Source organism: Amblyomma maculatum, chromosome 1, assembly GCF_055883805.1.
Source record: "Amblyomma maculatum isolate TAMU_Amacu chromosome 1, ASM5588380v1, whole genome shotgun sequence".
NCBI lineage: Eukaryota > Metazoa > Arthropoda > Arachnida > Ixodida > Ixodidae > Amblyomma > Amblyomma maculatum.
This window is the reverse complement of record NC_139344.1, coordinates 406,968,496-406,985,517: the sequence shown is the minus strand read 5'-3', so window position 1 is coordinate 406,985,517 and position 17,022 is coordinate 406,968,496. Positions and strand designations below refer to the sequence as shown.

At 45.6% G+C, this 17,022-nt stretch overlaps 1 protein-coding gene across 1 annotated transcript in view; it reads left to right on the top strand.

Annotated features, from left to right (window-relative positions):
• The window catches only part of LOC146208823 (protein 5NUC-like), a 79,697-nt gene extending 68,338 nt beyond the window's left edge, over positions 1-11,359 (top strand). Inside the window, exons 7-10 of the mRNA XM_084596200.1 lie at positions 1,551-1,706; positions 2,957-3,151; positions 7,621-7,778; positions 11,114-11,359. Coding sequence (XP_084452326.1) covers positions 1,551-1,706; positions 2,957-3,151; positions 7,621-7,778; positions 11,114-11,146 — 542 coding nt within the window. The 3' untranslated portion in view covers positions 11,147-11,359. The remainder of the gene's footprint in view (positions 1-1,550; positions 1,707-2,956; positions 3,152-7,620; positions 7,779-11,113) is intronic.
• The last annotated feature ends 5,663 nt before the right edge of the window (positions 11,360-17,022 follow it).

Genomic DNA, 17,022 nt, shown 5'->3' with positions numbered 1-17,022 from the left:
ACGTTATTAAAACCTTGAGGTTCAATTGTGTTGCCTGACAAATATCAAAATTTGTATGCTGTGCCATCACCAGTGGTGTATCTGCCCATAGAAATTCATGTAAACAGAGGTTTAAAGCTAGATTCCTAACTTCACACTGTTCCTACGCGTTCATACATACGGTTGCAAAATCTAAAGACACTCTTGAAGAGTGAGGACAATTATGAAATGCGATTTCAAAGCCAATTTGTTTGGATACTGTTCGTCCCTTAGTGTACTTCCCATACCTGGCATAGAATGAGTACACGCGAACAAAGCGAAAAGGCGCTCGCTCAAAGTAGAGCACAGAAAATTTTATATGTTATTGCCTCAGGTGAAGTAATAATTTACTCTACTCGTGGAGATAAATGGTCGCAAAGAAGAATACAAAACAACCACATGCCGCCAGTGGGCTGACATTCGCATTATCACTGGGCGATCCGCCGCTATGCAAGCTGGTAGCGCTTGCGAACACTCTCTAGGATAGGTTGTAATCAACATATATATCCAGCAAGAAAAACGTCTAGCTCAGTCTGTAGAGCACCGGGCGCAAAATTTTGAGGTCACGGTTTTGGTTCTACACGCAGCATAGGGTTGCTTTTTCTTCTATTTTGTCATAATTACCTCCACGATTACTTATCACTTCGCACTCATCAACAGAAAAAGAATATCCTATTCTTTCCTTCGTGTAAGTGACTGTGGGCTCCCTTGGCATCAGTTTCATAACCGAGCTTGTCATTTTCTCTATATACGCTTCTAGAACAGTTAGTGTCATAGAAACGTATGACAGATGTTTCGCACAATTCGTTTGCAGTTTGGTAGGTCGATCTATTGATTATAAGAGAAATTCGCGCCCTATTATGTTCCCTTTACGTAAGACAGTGTTCTAACCGCAGAACACGGGGTAGGCATTGTTGCGAAAGCAAACAGCGATTATATTCGGAACACCGGCCGAGATATATTAGTAAATAATGTAAACACTGTATTTTGTAGCAAACCTATTTAAAACGCTTTTTATTTAAAAAAAAACAGTACAAAAGGAAGTTCCTACTGCGAAAGATGAATCGCACTGGATACACTGCGTTCGGTAAATAGCCTAAGAATTAGTTCGGGATGGGCTGAAAGCGCAGCGTTTCTTTTTCGTACAGCGAAAAAACTCTGTTGCGCACCTGTGCCACTGAGGCAGTCCACAAACTTCCAAAGGTAGTTACGGCCCTCAAATTGTCCTGCATATGAAGAAGAACGATGGAAAAAAGACTCGAAGTGCAAAATGTATATGTATACTGAGGACTGAAACTGTAAGCTTCTCCAAAAAAAAGAAAAAAGAATGATTGCTGAGCCTTTACCCACCAGGTGATGAACTGCAACATGCGTTGTTTGTTGCATTCAACAGAATTCAGATTGCGCTGATAACGCGTTTATACTCACCGTCTACTTCCCGTCATCATTCGTTCCTTAGAGTCGTTGAAATTATTGGTTTACCCGCTCGTTTTAATCGTTTTGCATGTTGCTGCAAATTCTCGATGGTGCAGACCAGATCACCATGGAGGATGTGATGATCGCGCTTCCTTTTGGAAACAAGCTGGCCCTGGTGAACGTGACGGGCGCTCACCTGTACAGACTTTTCGAGCATGGAGTCGAGGATTACCATCCCCTGGAGCCACGTGGCAGTTTTCCGCAGATCTCAGGTGGGTCTGCTGAAGTGACTGGTGAAGTTTAAAAGAGACTGTACTGTTAGAAAGCAATCGAGCAAGCTTGACCACTTGGTCGCGCTTGCGACACGCGCGCTAACAGTCAATTTCATAGAGACGCTTATGTGTTTTGCCTCCATCGAAATCAATAATTAATGCTCAATACGGTTGTAAAGGTATGCAAGAGCAAACGCATTTATTTCAATGCCTTCTATTGTGTTACGGGTGCACAGACTTTGCTAGATACTGTGGCAGCTGTCCTAGGCAGATGAAAAGCACGCAGTGCTGTTTTTCTCCGTAAGTCTAGAATTGTTTAAGCACTGGACTCGTAAAAATAAACTTGTGCGAGTTACTAAGGCATCTAGAAACCACAGTCAGTAATACCTTTTCGCGACTGTTGCTAGCCTGCTACTAATTGTTTACTACCCCAAACACAGTGCAGGTAGTAACTGGAGTCACTACTAACCAAGGTAGTTGATGCAGCAGCGATTACTAGTTGCTAGAACTGAACTAGCAGCGGTTACTAGGACTAAAAAGGTGAACAGAAATTTGTAAAATAATTGGACAAGGCTTGCACCAAGACGGCAGAGCGGACACTTTAAAATAACAAATATTAGCAACATGATCATACACGCTTGTATTTTTTATTTTTGCCATTTCGAGCGCCAAAAGGATTGAAATATCTTCTCTGAACTTGCGAGTGTCACTGCTTTAAAACAGGGTGTCATCATGTAGGAAATATTAGCTCGCTGAAAGCTGGTGTTCTGTGTGCGCGCGCAGAGCAATGGTGCGCTTCGTAGTATTCTTGTACGACTGATATATATTGACCTTATCTGGGGTGTGCATGTGCTAATTACGGCCTTTGTGAAAACATCTGCAACGTTACGGACCGATATATGGTGACATTCAGGCAACGTTTCGGCAATATTTTGCATTGCTAGGCTAGTTCTTATTACTAGGCTCGCCTGGATAGGTTAGTTACAGCTGCTAGCTTTTTGAACTAGTAACAGTTACTAGCACTCCATTTACTAGCTGCAGTTAATAAGAATCCAGCAACATATGTGACAAGCACTAGTTGGCCTATAGTAGGTAGCACGAACTTTTATTTTTTATTTTTTAAGAGTGTGCGTGTTGGGGGGGGGGGGGGGGGATCAAGTGAAACTAACTTTCAGACCTTTATTGGAGGAGCACAAATACGAAGCGGTGGTTGTGAAAGGCTATACACTGTGTTTTGTTTGTTTTTTCAGGGTTTCGGGTCTATTACGATGTTTCAAAGCCCAGGATGCAACGAGTCGTATCGCTGAAGACGCTATGCACTCACTGCATCGTCCCTGCCCTTGAACTGGTCGATGTGAACAAGAACTACACCATTATCACCATCGAGTACGTCGCCAAAGGGGGCGACGGTTACAACTTTAGCGGCGCAGAGATTTTGGAATACGGTGAGTTGATTAGTCTATACTTCTCCCCTCTATACACCATTGCGGTCACTCACCTCACACATATGAGGTAACAGGTGATGATCAGTTTGTGACTCAACTCGTAATGCCCTTTCGCTTCCCTATTTGACCGAACTCATCGGTATCAGCTTTAGCTGTTCATGTGTCAGCTGACAGAGCAATACAAAGCCAAATCTTTTTGTGATTCTGCTGTCGATTTCGATTGTGATGTTTCCGTAAACCTCCTAAATATCTTCGACATAGCTGTGGTGCTTGCTGCCCCTGCGGGAAGTGTCCTAAAGCGAATTGCCACACTTATATGAATAAATGTGCTCACGAGGAAACTCACGCATGGTGTCCGAAGTGGAGGAACACTGGGAAAACCCTCACGTGCCACTCCGCCAACTAGATCGATTCGTCAGACGTTGCGCTACTCGCTTCGCGCTCCATGTGACGAAGTGCCGTTGGAGTTGGAGCTTGCAACAGAGGTGCAGCGGGCGGGTTTTTAGGAAGGCAATTTACAATCTTAAAATTTCTGTGTCTTACGCATACACTATAAAAACAATACTATCTCAATTAAAATTATGATACGACAGAGTTCTGCGTCGCCTTCAGCTGCAAATAAAGCAACGACTAGAGCCACCGTATGTTTTCAGTTGGCTAGGCTGCCATCACCGAACACAACCGGTGCACTGAACGCCGGTTTTTCTGCATAACAACACCGTCACTTTGAAAATGACCACGCCAGACTGAACGCCGCTTTCAGGCGGACTCGATCTTTATTGCATCAGGTGGTTCAATACCTTCAGCGCTGCTATCAAGGCGCGTGGACGCTCAGTCGACATTGAATGTCGTGCTGAACAGGAGTTTGACAAACGCAATCACTGCTACATTTCTGCACGGAAATTTCAAGGGGACATCAAGACAGGCTGATATGAGCAATAATTTCATATACCCTGATGCGATACATCTGGTACTGACTATTTTTAATGTTCTGTAGGATAGTAACCAGCAGTTACACTGGGGAGATGTTTTTCACAAGGGAATTTATAAAGGAGTCATGACAGTAATTTTGGAATATATAATCTTTATTGCATCTTATTCGGGATGTGCCAAGAATTAAACCTCGAAGTTTCAGCTCCATCGGAGTTGCGGATATTTTTAAAACTTCTATTTTCAGATCTTCGTGAACAGCTTGCTGATCTGGCCGCCGGCGTAGCAGGTGACGACACAAACCGACGCCGCGTTGTCTACTGCATGTTCTCTGCTCGAACACCATCAACCACGGTTACGCTATTCAAAGCACTACAGTTACGCAGAGCCTATGTGGCGAACAAAATACAACAACCGCAGTTACCCCAAACTGCTTTTCGATCTCTGTCAGCGGTTTTAACCTGCGCAATAGTGGTGCTTGTGGGCGGGATTCAAGAGCACGTCTGTGCCCGAGTAGCCGCATGAGCTGGCCCGCTCGAACAACGCACTCACTGTACACTGAAACACGTCTTGATAGCGACGCATAAAATTCACATACAATGACGTCCGACGGCGCTCTTGTACATTCTTCCAGTACCATCCGACAGCTGAGCAGCGTAGTGTGTATGGTGCGGCGCGCTACATTGAGGCGCCAAATGCCCCGTCCCGTCTTAGCAGCGCATCGTTTACGCTGTCCGTTGTCAGGCCAAGGTCTGGCCCCAGCCGCATCATGAAAGTCGACGATAAGCTCATGAGGCAGCACAGGAGGCCTCAAGCTTACAGCAATTGTGCCACCCGCCAGCGCGGCTAAGACAGCGCTCTGGCCGCCTGCTTCTCCCTAATCGTCGCTATAGGCCTACATTGCTTAGCATCGAAGCCACAGCGGACGGCACTTTGTAAGTGATCAGCGAGGCGTTCTAGTAAAAGGGCCACTCTATCATGAAACTTCCTCTCAATCCTATGGTATTGTAGTGAAGGAAATTATTAATTTCGGTGACGCGTTAGCAGCGTAGCTATCGTACAAGAAGACAGGCGCCGTACAAGCGGAAGATGCTATGCGGCTATAAGCAGAAATTGCCATCGTATGTGTCGACATTTCTCAAAAAAAGCATTTTTTTAGATTTCTTTTCTCAGGGCCTAAAATTATTTTGAAAAAAAAAAAAATTTCGCATGCTTTTCGGACACGGGCGCAAGGTATCTGGCATATCGATGGCCCGGACGGCTTGCGGGAGGCTCGGAGGCAGAACCGGCGGGGCAATGTTTACGGCGGTGAGGGCAGTAATGCCAAGGACGATGGCGGCGGTCCCGCGGAAGGAGGATGTGTAGACAAGAACTAAATCGCAGTTCACTACAGTCTGTATTTTGTTTTCAGAAGCATGCTGAGTACGCTTATTCAGTCATGCTGGCCTTTGAGCAAGCGCGAACACAGTACAGTGTATCAGCGCTGGCACAGCAATAGACGACTCGGAGTCGGTCTATGACGTCACCACTCGTCTCAACATGGCGATCGCTGCCGCTGAGTGGAGCTTCGCAGTCTCAACTTCAGTCACTGATTTAAAGAATGCTTCTAGGGCGCTCAAACTTCGGAAATAAAGTAATAAGTTTCAGTATCATCTGCCAGACTAGAAACCTGCAATATATTGGATGACCATGGCATGACCCCTTTAAGAAGGATCGTTGACTGATTTCCATGAATATAGTTGAGGGATAAAACTTCAGGTATTACACGACCGTGAGGCCATGGATTAACGTGGGCCCAAATGCTTTAGTGCTTGATTTCTGAATGAATTTAAGACTTAAATTATTCCGGTACATCGCATTTTCTTCTGCTCTTCTTCACTATATGTGATTTTTTCTCTTTTTTTTGCTTGCGAGTAACAATTACCGAGCTTCACTGACAGCGTTCCAACAACCACGTGTCTTCTTGCGCTGTCCATCTGTCTTGTTTCCCTTTGTTTCCAATTATAAGCCTAGTCTTGTGCTATTTCGCTCATCTGCCCACAAAGAGCATGCACGTTCACTCGTGCTTTGTTTTGTTACGTTCTGCTGCGTGCGATCGTTGACGATATTAGACTTTCAAAATATAACCTGCTCTCTTTTCACCCAAGGATAATAAAACTTTGAAAAATTAACGATACAAACAAGGTAGAAACGTACAATTCTTGACAGGAAAACAAACAAAATAATTGGTGTAGGGAGGCGGAACCTTCACTGCCCAACGTTTCGACAAGAGGCCCCACGTAGAGCCTAGTCACCTTGTCGAAACGTCGGTCAACGGATTTCAGTGCTTCCCCGCAACAATCTCAAATTTATATTTTGTGCCTAACTAACTATTTCTACACTATCGCGACTTCTGACATGTCTGATCCGACGGGTAGTATCAACTTTAGCTTTAGCTCTTAATTCTTCTTTATAACATAAATTTGAGAGATTCATCATGTTAAACTAGAATCTAAACTTGCGAACTAATGTAACAAAGCATCGTTTTTGTTTCCAAACGTTTCCAGTTCAAGAAGGTTTCTTCCCACAAATTCAACTTCTATAAAGAGTATCCGGGTTCGTTTTTGAGAACATTATTTGGCATATTTCTGCCGATATTTGGAGTCAGGAATTTTTACTCGAATAATGTTCTCAATAACGAACCTGGATAGTTTTTATAGCAGTTGATCCTGCGGGAAAGACCCTTTTTGACCATTCATTCCATTGAACTAGAAACTTTTCGGGCGACGAGCGTAATTGCTCAACGATACACCTTTTTTTTTTGCCGCTTTTATTCATTTCCGCTTGTTTATCGCTGAGGATATCAGTTTCCATTACGTAATTACACAAAGGCTTCTACTTAAATTCAGGACAATGCAGAGAGCTATGTAATGGAAAATGGTAGTTGTAACGTTATGAGGTACAAACTGCGCGGAATGGGGGGGAGAAATAACTCGAGTTAGTCACAATCTAGTCAAAATCGAGAACAAATATTTGACCATTCCCAGGACATGTAGTGCGAGGAGAGGATAACCGATGGAAGGATAACAAAATTCATTCCAAAGCAAGGCAAGCGGAGCAGGGGACCGCTAAGCATTGGTTCGATTTGGTTTATCTTAACGTCCAAAGCGTTTCAGGTTATAAGAGATGGTTTAGTATAAGGCTTCTGAAATTTCGGCCATCTGGGTTCTTAACGTGCACTGGCATCACACAGTACAAGGGCTTCATGTTTTTAGCTTTCATCGAAAACATCTTCGCGGCCGGGGCAGAAAATTAGGTGTATGAATGAGTTTGAGAAGTTCGCAGTTGTCAAGTGGATACAGCTAACACATGACGAGGTTAATTGAAGGAATATGAGAGAGAGCCCCGCCCTGCAGGGGATCTAGTCCGGGTGCTGCTGATGTCCATGGTGATGGTTAAAATTCCATCGCGCTTCGCTTGTGCGTTCAGGCTTTTATTTCTTTGTACCAACGCTCTATGCGAAGAAAAGAGAGACTTATTTTGCCTTACTTTGCTTCCAGGTGACAAGGACATCGATGCGTTCGTGGAGTACTTCCGCAAGCTGACACCAGTTGCGCCCGCAATTGAAGATCGCATTGTGTTCGTCCAAACGCCGCAAGCTCAGAGGACAATGAACTCCGCGCATTCGACCAGCTGCAGCGTCTGCGTCGCTTTGATGGTAGCACTACTCTCGCTTCTGTTAAGATGAACAATACCAGCGGGTGACCGTGCCTGATGGGAGAAAACGAAAGTTACGCACCCGCGATAAGAATGGTTACCGGGAACAATGTGCTTTTCTGGATCCGTTCCACCATAAAAACAGCAGCGCAAGAAGGGCAAACAAAAGAAAATAGGCAGGACACGGGGTTACTGGCACTTATGCTTTATCGTAAAGGAGAAAAATTCCGCAGATGCACTTAACAATGATTCTCATGCTTCCTCCTGTGACGCCCGCCATCACGTGACCGGTAGCGTGGCGCCCTCTGTACCTTTTGCACTGGCACTACTTGCACTGCTCCTCACCGCAAAGCACGACGAGGTTATCGTGCTGCTTGCCGTGCGAACTTACTGTCCACGCCACTCACATAGAAAAAGAACAAACTTGGTTTAAATCAGCTTGTCTCAGTGCATTAACAGCTGTCGCTACTATTGAAAATGTGACTAAGCTTGGTTTTTCGCTCGATCATATTTGCAATGCACTCGGCACATCAGCGCATTGGCAACTGACTGCTAGCTCGAAATACAAGTGCACCGCCTCCCTTCCTTCTGCTATCCGCGCACGTTCTCACGAGCGTTTTTCCGAAATCTCCTAAACACCAATTAACGAGCGAGTTGAACCTCTGAGCTGTGTACTTTCCTGCTAAGCATTACTTACAGATGCAGAGGCCAAGATACTTAACTGCGCAGTCAGGCGGCACGCACCGTGCAGTACCGAGCTACAGTGTTCTGCCACGCCCTGCCAAGCGACTCTGGATACGGGCTCGGTCGGCGCTTTCCAAGCGCTCACTGCGACCTACTGCCGCCCTTCTCCCATCCTGCAGGGGCTACGCAATACACACCACAGAACAGATATTGTGGAACGCAGACGGGAGTAAAGGGAAGCTCCCTAACAAAGCTATATTGCTCCGACTTGTGCTCCGACTGGAGGAACCAAGACATCAAGGCGGACGAGTGCTGTAAGTGGTAGACTAATGGAACGACGATTCAACTGTAGAATGAGTATTTTGTGACTCATTCATCGCTCTGTGACTATCCAGCTGCAATAAGGCAAGTGCGGGACGAGGCTTCATAGAGCTCAGTTGTCGCGAGAATAAAAATGTGCTATCCGGTGACCGAGGACAATTGCTGAGCGTGAGCTCCATCACTGGTCGTAATGAGAATCGATCTAGTAGCTCAAGTGATCACGTGACTTTCTTTCTATTAGAGGAAAGAGTGCTGGAAAGAATCTCCGTGTTTTATATTATTAGCAGTATTTGTCCGTGTTAGCGAGGCTGTACGTTGCATATTTTCACTGTGTGTCGTCGCAGTAACAGCGGCACGTTATTCATGTCTCTAAAACGATGATTTATTACGGCCCCAGGTCCAAGCATACCTAGCCGAGCTTGATACCAGCTTCAATGCCCATCTCAAAGATTTGAAGCTAAATATGATCATGGCTGTTGACTTTGAAAGGAAAAAAAAAGCGAGTGCACGGCAAGAAGTTCAGGGAGTAAAATAATGTTTCTGAAGGAGTCATTCAACGGCCTAGTAAGTAGCAGCCAAAGGCCAAAGAGAAGGCTAATACGCATCCCCCCAGTGTAAGTCTTTGAAGATTTCTCTGGGTGGTCCAATACTTGGCATTGTCCGCACTACGCTACTCATCTACTCTAACCTAAAATCAGAAAGAAGGCGCAGCACCTGTTGGCGCAAACCGAACATCGCTGCAAGCAAGCGCCTACACTCCCGGTAGATTTCCGCGAAGAACTTACCACAACCGTATTGACCAAGCGAGCTGTAACCGGTGCACTGATTGGCTAGCGAAGACGCACGCAGGCAACGCAGGGCGCATGCACGGCGCAACGTAATCTCAGCCGAAGCAGTATATGCTACTTCTTTACGCTGGTGCGCTCACTCTCTTCACAGCCTAAGCTCTCCATCTACTCTAGCACCACCCTCTCCAGCTGGGCAGGAAGGCCCTGGCGCATGAGCGGTTTAAACTTAACCACTCCCCTAAGCAAGGTGGACAGCGAACGCCCTCCATTTGCGCTGGGTGGAATAACAGCTCCAGCGCCCCACAGTCAATTGGGGAGCCCCTTGGCCTGTGGGACTCACTGCCTTCTGCAAGTCTCACATGGATTTATGTTAAGCGGACCTTGTGGTAGGGAAGTCCGCATATCGCTGATATCAGGGTTGTTTATAACGTGTTCACTTGACGCGGCTCGGCTTACATCACAAATAGTGCGACCTGTGCATGTGTGGGCGGCTAATGGAACGCAAAAATTGTGTTCATCCGTGGTTCTGTGTCACCACACTATATTTGGCTGACGTCAATGTCTTCTATCATACCATTCTGCTCTTTTTCTTCTCTTACTCCGACACTTGCATATTTCCTCATCTGCAAGAAAGCATAAGTTGGTAGCCAGAGCGTGTCCCACCTGTTCTAATTTTTGTCTCTGCCCTTTTTGTGCTTTTGTCAACTCTGATCATATTTCATGCAACTTGCCGCAATATCAGCAATAATACTAGTTCCAAAACTATATATAAAACCTGCAATCAGAAAGCTTCTTTATTTATTTCCGTCGCTTCACAAACAGAATAGGGACATTTTTCTTTTAAAAAGAATAATAAAACGAAGCCAGAGTTAACGCGTGCTGCATAAGTGTGTCGTCAATACAGTGGCGGTAGAAGGCATCTTTGATCTTTTACAAAGATTCGTCTATATACTTTTGTTGCCCATAGACGTACGCCGGGTATTTCTTAAATAAAGATAAACTCAAGAAGTAAGGACACCAAAGTTTGAAATGACCTTTTTAATAGTGCGCAAGGGTGCGCTCTACATGAAAAATGACCTGGAATTCACCAGCGCCACCTAAGCAATCTTTGAATTTCTTCTCCTGCAGTTTTCGTTTGAAGAGCTTAAGAATGGCTGGGACGTCAGATGAGTTTCGGTCATGTTACTCACAAAAACGTGCCGTATATTCACTTAGTGTTCAGTTTTGCTATTTAAACGTTTAGAAGGCTTCCTCTAGGGTGATTTGAACTAAAACGAACACAGCAGTGACGTTAATGTGGTTTTGTGCACCACATGTGACCTGAAGGTGTGTGTGACGTCACGGCGCAGCCTCTTTTTAGTGGCTGTAGCCGAAAGTACGCATCGTAAGAAAATTCGATTATAAATTATGTGCCTGAATCTTGTGCATTCCACGTGGTTTTTCATGTTTTGTAATGTCGTGCGCATCACTCCAAAAACAGAAAGAACAACTAAAATGTTTCGTCTCTCGGTCTAGTCTTAATGTGTGTAAACGATTCTCGCAGGAGCACGATGTCCGTAAGGGTGAGGTAATGTGAGTGTTAAAGGAAATGTAAATGAGAAGAGCTCCTTTTTAACACTGCACGATACGAGTCAGTGGGAAATCCACTTCTGCCGATGCAGTCCGGCGTCTTTTCTGTCACCACGGGAAGTCTTCCGTTGGAGAGGTGCCTGACTCTGACTTGTGGTCACGTGCAACAATGCTGACAGTGTCTATTTTTCTTACAAGTGACCAATAAATGATACATTTCATTGACTGTACGTGTTTTATACTCCCTGGTGACTTCTATTCCACGGCCGCGTTGAGAGCTCACAACACTGATGGTGCAGTATTCAGCTACCGGCTCAATTCAATGACAAGCACTTACTACCCAAACAACTGCTTCCTCATGCTGGGCCAGAAAAAAAATGCAAAGAGAGCGAACCACTGTCGCCGAATGACACTCTTGATCCTATATGTGCTAGTCCTTCACACCGGAAGACTTCTGTCGCCTTGTGTGGGGACTAGCGTTGAGAGCTCACAACACTGATGGTGCAGTATTCGGCTGCCGGCTCAATTCGATGACAAGCACTTACTATGATAGGTCCAAACAACTGCTTTCTCATGCTGAGCCAGAAAAAAAAATGCAAAGAGAGCGAACCACTGTCGCCGAATGACACTCTTGATCCTATATGTGCTAGTCCTTCACACCGGAAGACTTCTGTCGTCTTGTGTGGGGACTAGCGTTGAGAGCTCACAACACTGATGGTGCAATATTCGGCTGCCGGCTCAATTCGATGACAAGCACTTACTATGATAGGTCCAAACAACTGCTTTCTCATGCTGAGCCAGAAAAAAAATGCAAAGAGAGCGAACCATTGTCGCCGAAGTACACTCTTGATCTTATATGTGCTAGTCCTTCACACTATGTGTGTCGGGTTCAGGGGGCGAGCTTCACCGCAGCGGGCTCAGGAGGCGACGATGCATCGAGGCGGAATACAGCCAGGGAGGAGAGGCAAAACGTAAAGTTTATATACACTTTCTACATACTGAAGACGATACAAGTCATGAGAGGAAAACGGAGCTATCTGTACAAACAAAAATCCGTCAGTTAAATATGGTTTGGTATCCCCAGTTCCCTAGCTGGGGAAACAAAGTTTATCGATGCTATCCAATCAGTGGGGCCAAGGGATCACTCGAGGTGCCGCTCACTGCCGAGGGTGAACCTCCTTGCACATCTTCCGGTGTCGAGGGCAAATCTTCTGATATCGATGACGATTTTGTGCGGGCGATGGAGTTTCGGTACCAGGGCAAAATGGTCCGAGAAGTCGCCTATTGACGGTGGTCATTCACCCCGCGAAATTCCAAGGGGGCCACCTGCTTGCCTCGAGAATTCGGCGATCGGGGTCAATGCTGCTCGGCGACGCGTCTCGTGCCCATTAAGCACAAGAATAGGTGCCCTGTTGTCGCCGTCGCTTCGCTACTTTTGTTCGCGGTCGCTCGCCGGCGTCCGCTAAGTACGCCTCCATTGTCAGCTACTGAAGTCTGGCCGGAACTCCGGTCACAACAACACCCGAAGACTTCTGTCGCCTTGTGTGGGGACTATTAAACATTTTGCACTTGCCCTTCTTGAGCTCCCAATCACCTCTCCAGCAGCGCCTCAGCTATTGGCTACGAAGGGATGCTTGTCAACAATGCAGAAGGTGAGTCATAAAACACCAATGCTTTGAAGACGATGGATAGATGCATAAGGCTTTGAATCGGGTGGCGGCTCGCGCCATTTGTTGTGGCAGCGCCTACGATCGAAGGAATTTTCCAGTGAGTGCAGCATCCCAATGAAGCAAAGCGTAAATATCCTTTGTTACTCGCTTAACTATTACTTCCGTAATTAATTTATTTTAATAACATATGTAAACATTTGCTGGCAGTATAATGCAATGCATACGTTGGGTGTACCTTTGTAGAGAGAAGCAATCCAGTCCTCGCCTCGCACTGGGAAGCAAGCGTGTTTGACTCCGCGAGTTTCCACAAAACTTTTATTGTTTCTTTACTTTCTTCTGATTTTCGCGTTACAGCCGGGTTTTTTGCGACACTGGGCAATTAAAACTATCGAGTTAAAAAGAAAAAAAAAACAATTTGCATTTGCACAGATGGAAGCCCCCGCTACTTTGTAATGGTGAAGCGGATAGTTATCCTCCAATAGGGATCTTATAATAAGCCAAAAAACGATAGGGCAGCAAAGGTATTCCTACTACACGCCATAACGAAAGCGTCATAAGAATATGGGAGATTTTTCACGACTGTTGCTCTATTAAGGCCATTCTAGGCCCGTCGGTCTTGCGGGCACAAAATCATAGCGCGTCATAGATATTGCAGCTTTGGCGTCAGGTGTGTACTGTCATTAAGCTCTTTCAAGAAATTAATCATGTCATGGAGCCGTTAATGCTGTCGGAGAGTGATCGCAACGCTAAGGCTTGTCCACCGGTACGCCGATTTCTATATTATCGTTTTCCCCATTTGTTTTGTATCGTCCATCGTGAGATCCCCTTCTGCATTTACTTGACCCGCAATTTATTTTTTCTCGTGCGGTACAGCTGAAGACAAGTGGCACTGCTAGAATGCATCAGTGAACTGGCGCGGTAAGTAGAGTCGCAAAAACCAACGGTCGTCTATTAAATGGAACGGTCTCAAGTCATCGCCATAGGCGTGTCTTTCTTTGAGCGGAGGAAGAACGCCTATTTGCTGTCACGGCAGAAATCATGGCTATTTGGTGCATTCAGTCTAAATTACCCAATGTTTAAATGTCTGAATTACCCTTGCCAAGGCAAGTGCAACGTGACGTCAAGATATCTAGTGGGCGAATCAAGAGCCAACCATAAAGACTGTTGACAAGAATCTCTATTGGCTTGTGTCGGTATGAATGCTTTCGTACGAATACAAAACGTTTCACACGAAGAGACAAGACTACCAGGCGGACGTTAAAAATTCTCACGTGAGGGTGGCAATGCCTCAGCAGCGAACTCATATGTTTGGCTAACTTGCGCTCACGAATGATGACACAACTCGGTGGCGGAGAGAGCAATTAAGCATGCTCCGTGGTCTTCAAACTACAGAATGGTTCATGCTCTTGACAGGCTCAGTTTAAAGCTGGCAAGTAATTTTGCAGACAACGACTGAAATAAAATAAGCCACAGAAATCTAGAACAATGTGTGGAAGCAGACGCGTATGGCTGCGATCGTATGAGATAAGTACATGCCCATCTCGCGCAACAAATTTATGAGCATATTGTGAGCCTTCCATGGATACTCTTTCATTTGTACGTGCCATCGTCATCGTCCAGCAGCGCCGGCTCCGGCACGCGCCTAGGTTCGTCATCGGAATAAAACTCTAGACAAGGCATCGCTGGCCTTGCCGTCACGACCTTGCCATCTCGACCTAGCCTTCTTTCACAATAACACACACACACACACACACACACACACGCACACACACACACACACACACACACACACACACACACACACACACACACACACACACACACATATATATATATATATATATATATAATTTTGTGGCATTGCTCCCTTCTTAAAAAGCGTCGAACCGATGCTGTGCAAGGCCAAGAATGACAGCAAATGTAAACAAGTAGCATAAAAAATATACGTTAAAAGTGCAAACATGAATCGTCCATCAGCGTTCGTTTGAAGGGAATCTACGGCGCTTTATTGACTTTTTTTTTTCAGAAATGTTGAGAGTAAGTTCTGATCAGTTTTGTTGACATTTGTATCACATTTAAAAACGGATTGATCTGCTTTTTTTTTTTTGCAGCTCAAATGAAATTGTGATCTTCCTATCTCATGACCTCTATTGGGAATTTCTACGGAAAGCACTGTGTAAGTGATGTCACTGAATGCATAGCCGCCTACATTCGCTCTGTATTTATTGCAGTACAAAAATTTAGACTTGCTTTTCATCATTTCAGACAAATATTTTGACTCCCGCGGTAACGTACATCAGGCAGTTGAACTAATCAACGCTCACACGACAGTTTTTGTGACCGTCTCCGGTACAACGTTAATGTGTCTTGTGACGTCACAGGTTCGTCAAAACCTGCTTGCAGCCTGGGTTGCTCTTACTCTCTAAAAGTAGTTGTATTCTATATTTTGAAACACGATTTTTGTACAAGAAAGACAGGATTTTAAGGAATGTGAGATGTGTACGTGACAATGATGTAGAATTCCTGGCAGCATATATAGGCTTGATGGAGCGAGGCTTCATGAAGCGAGGCTTTCGGACGAGTCCTTCGAACTGAGAAGTCATCACAAAGCATAGTCATCTCTCACGACCTTGAATGATCGTCTGTACAAGTAGAGGCGGAATAGTATTGCAGCCGGGGCGATGTCAAGCCCCTTTTTCTTGATCATGGAAAAGTTAGCGCCGGCCTTCCAGACAGACCGGATTTCATAGGCGATTACTTTCTCCGGCTCGTCGCTCTTCTGCACAAAAACAGCGCCTGTGGCACCGCTTTAAGTATCGGTTTTAATATTCACCCTTAGAGTTTTCGCTGATGTGTTCCATGACTAGAGTCAACTGTGAGCAACGCTTAAGCTGCTGTTATGACCGTGCATCATCCGCACTTGCGCGCTCTATTGTTCGCCTGTGGGCATGGATAAGTGCTGTGGATACGTGCTGTTGGTACAATGGCTCTAAGTGAGCCGGTTTCCATGAATCCTTTTGTGTAAGCCTGTTTTGCTATGTTGAGACCCTGCAAATGCCAAATTGGCCCTGTCAATGGAACGTCTAGAAAAATACAAAGAAATGTCCCCCTGCGGGAAATAGCCGGAAGTGCTTTCGTTCAATTCTTCACCCTTCCCGTCGAGAAGCGTTATCGTCCAGTGAGGAATGCCTACTGTCCAAAGGCAAAAACAGCGCCAGAGTGACACGTCCGCTGACGTACAGGACAAGAAAGGATCAAGGTGATTACGGCCATTAGAGGATTTCCCGGGAATGCAGGAAAGATTTGCAATTGTTGGAAAGGGACAATGCTGGGAGCAGTATGCGGGGCGCACGTGCACTTGGGTTTCTGAGAAGGAAATCCACTTACCGGAACCAGCATATCGAATCTTTGCTGAAGAATAGAAATGTACCTCCTCGCCGTTCCCAAGCTCTTCCCGCCAACAAGTGACCACGCCCAACGAAACAATGCCGGACCAGTCAGTGCATCAGACCATCAGTGCAGTGATGTGTTCGATTGGATGCCGATATCTGACTGGCGTGCCCTGGAACTGGTTGGTCAGCATCTTCAGAGAGGGGCTGGACATAGGGGGGTTTTAAGGACATTGCAGAGCACGAAAAGACGCTCTGAGCACTGGGTAAACGGCTCATCCAGTCGCTTCTCGCTATGAACTCTTAACGCTTGCCATTTTGCTGATGTACCCTTCTTTTTCATGTAAATAATCATGTAAATAAGTTTCCTCAAAGTGCCATTAAACCTGCTTGTATATATTTTACCAACTTCGAAGATTCAATCCTTCATGAACCCGGAGTCTCTGCACGCTACCAAGTGAAGGCCGGGTCGACTTAGCCCCAGCGTCACGACAACTGGTGACCAGCGTTGGGATCTGAATCTACAAGCCACAACATCTGGTGATTGGAGGTGGATCTGAAGCTACAAGCCACATCTTGTGATCGGAGGGGGCATCCCAAGCAGCAAGCAGGAGCAGCAATCGGCCAACAAGAGAGCAGCTCGGAACATCGATCGCATGTGTGAGTGAGTGCTTGGCTTTTCTTCTGATGTGGACCAGGTTCAAGAACAAGGTTAGATTTTAGAACTGGTAAAAAGTGTTGAAACGCCTTTAGGTTTGGTAGTTTGCACTGTTGTTTTGGAAGTAGCCGACACTCGGAGCGATCATAGACCTACAAAAGCTGCA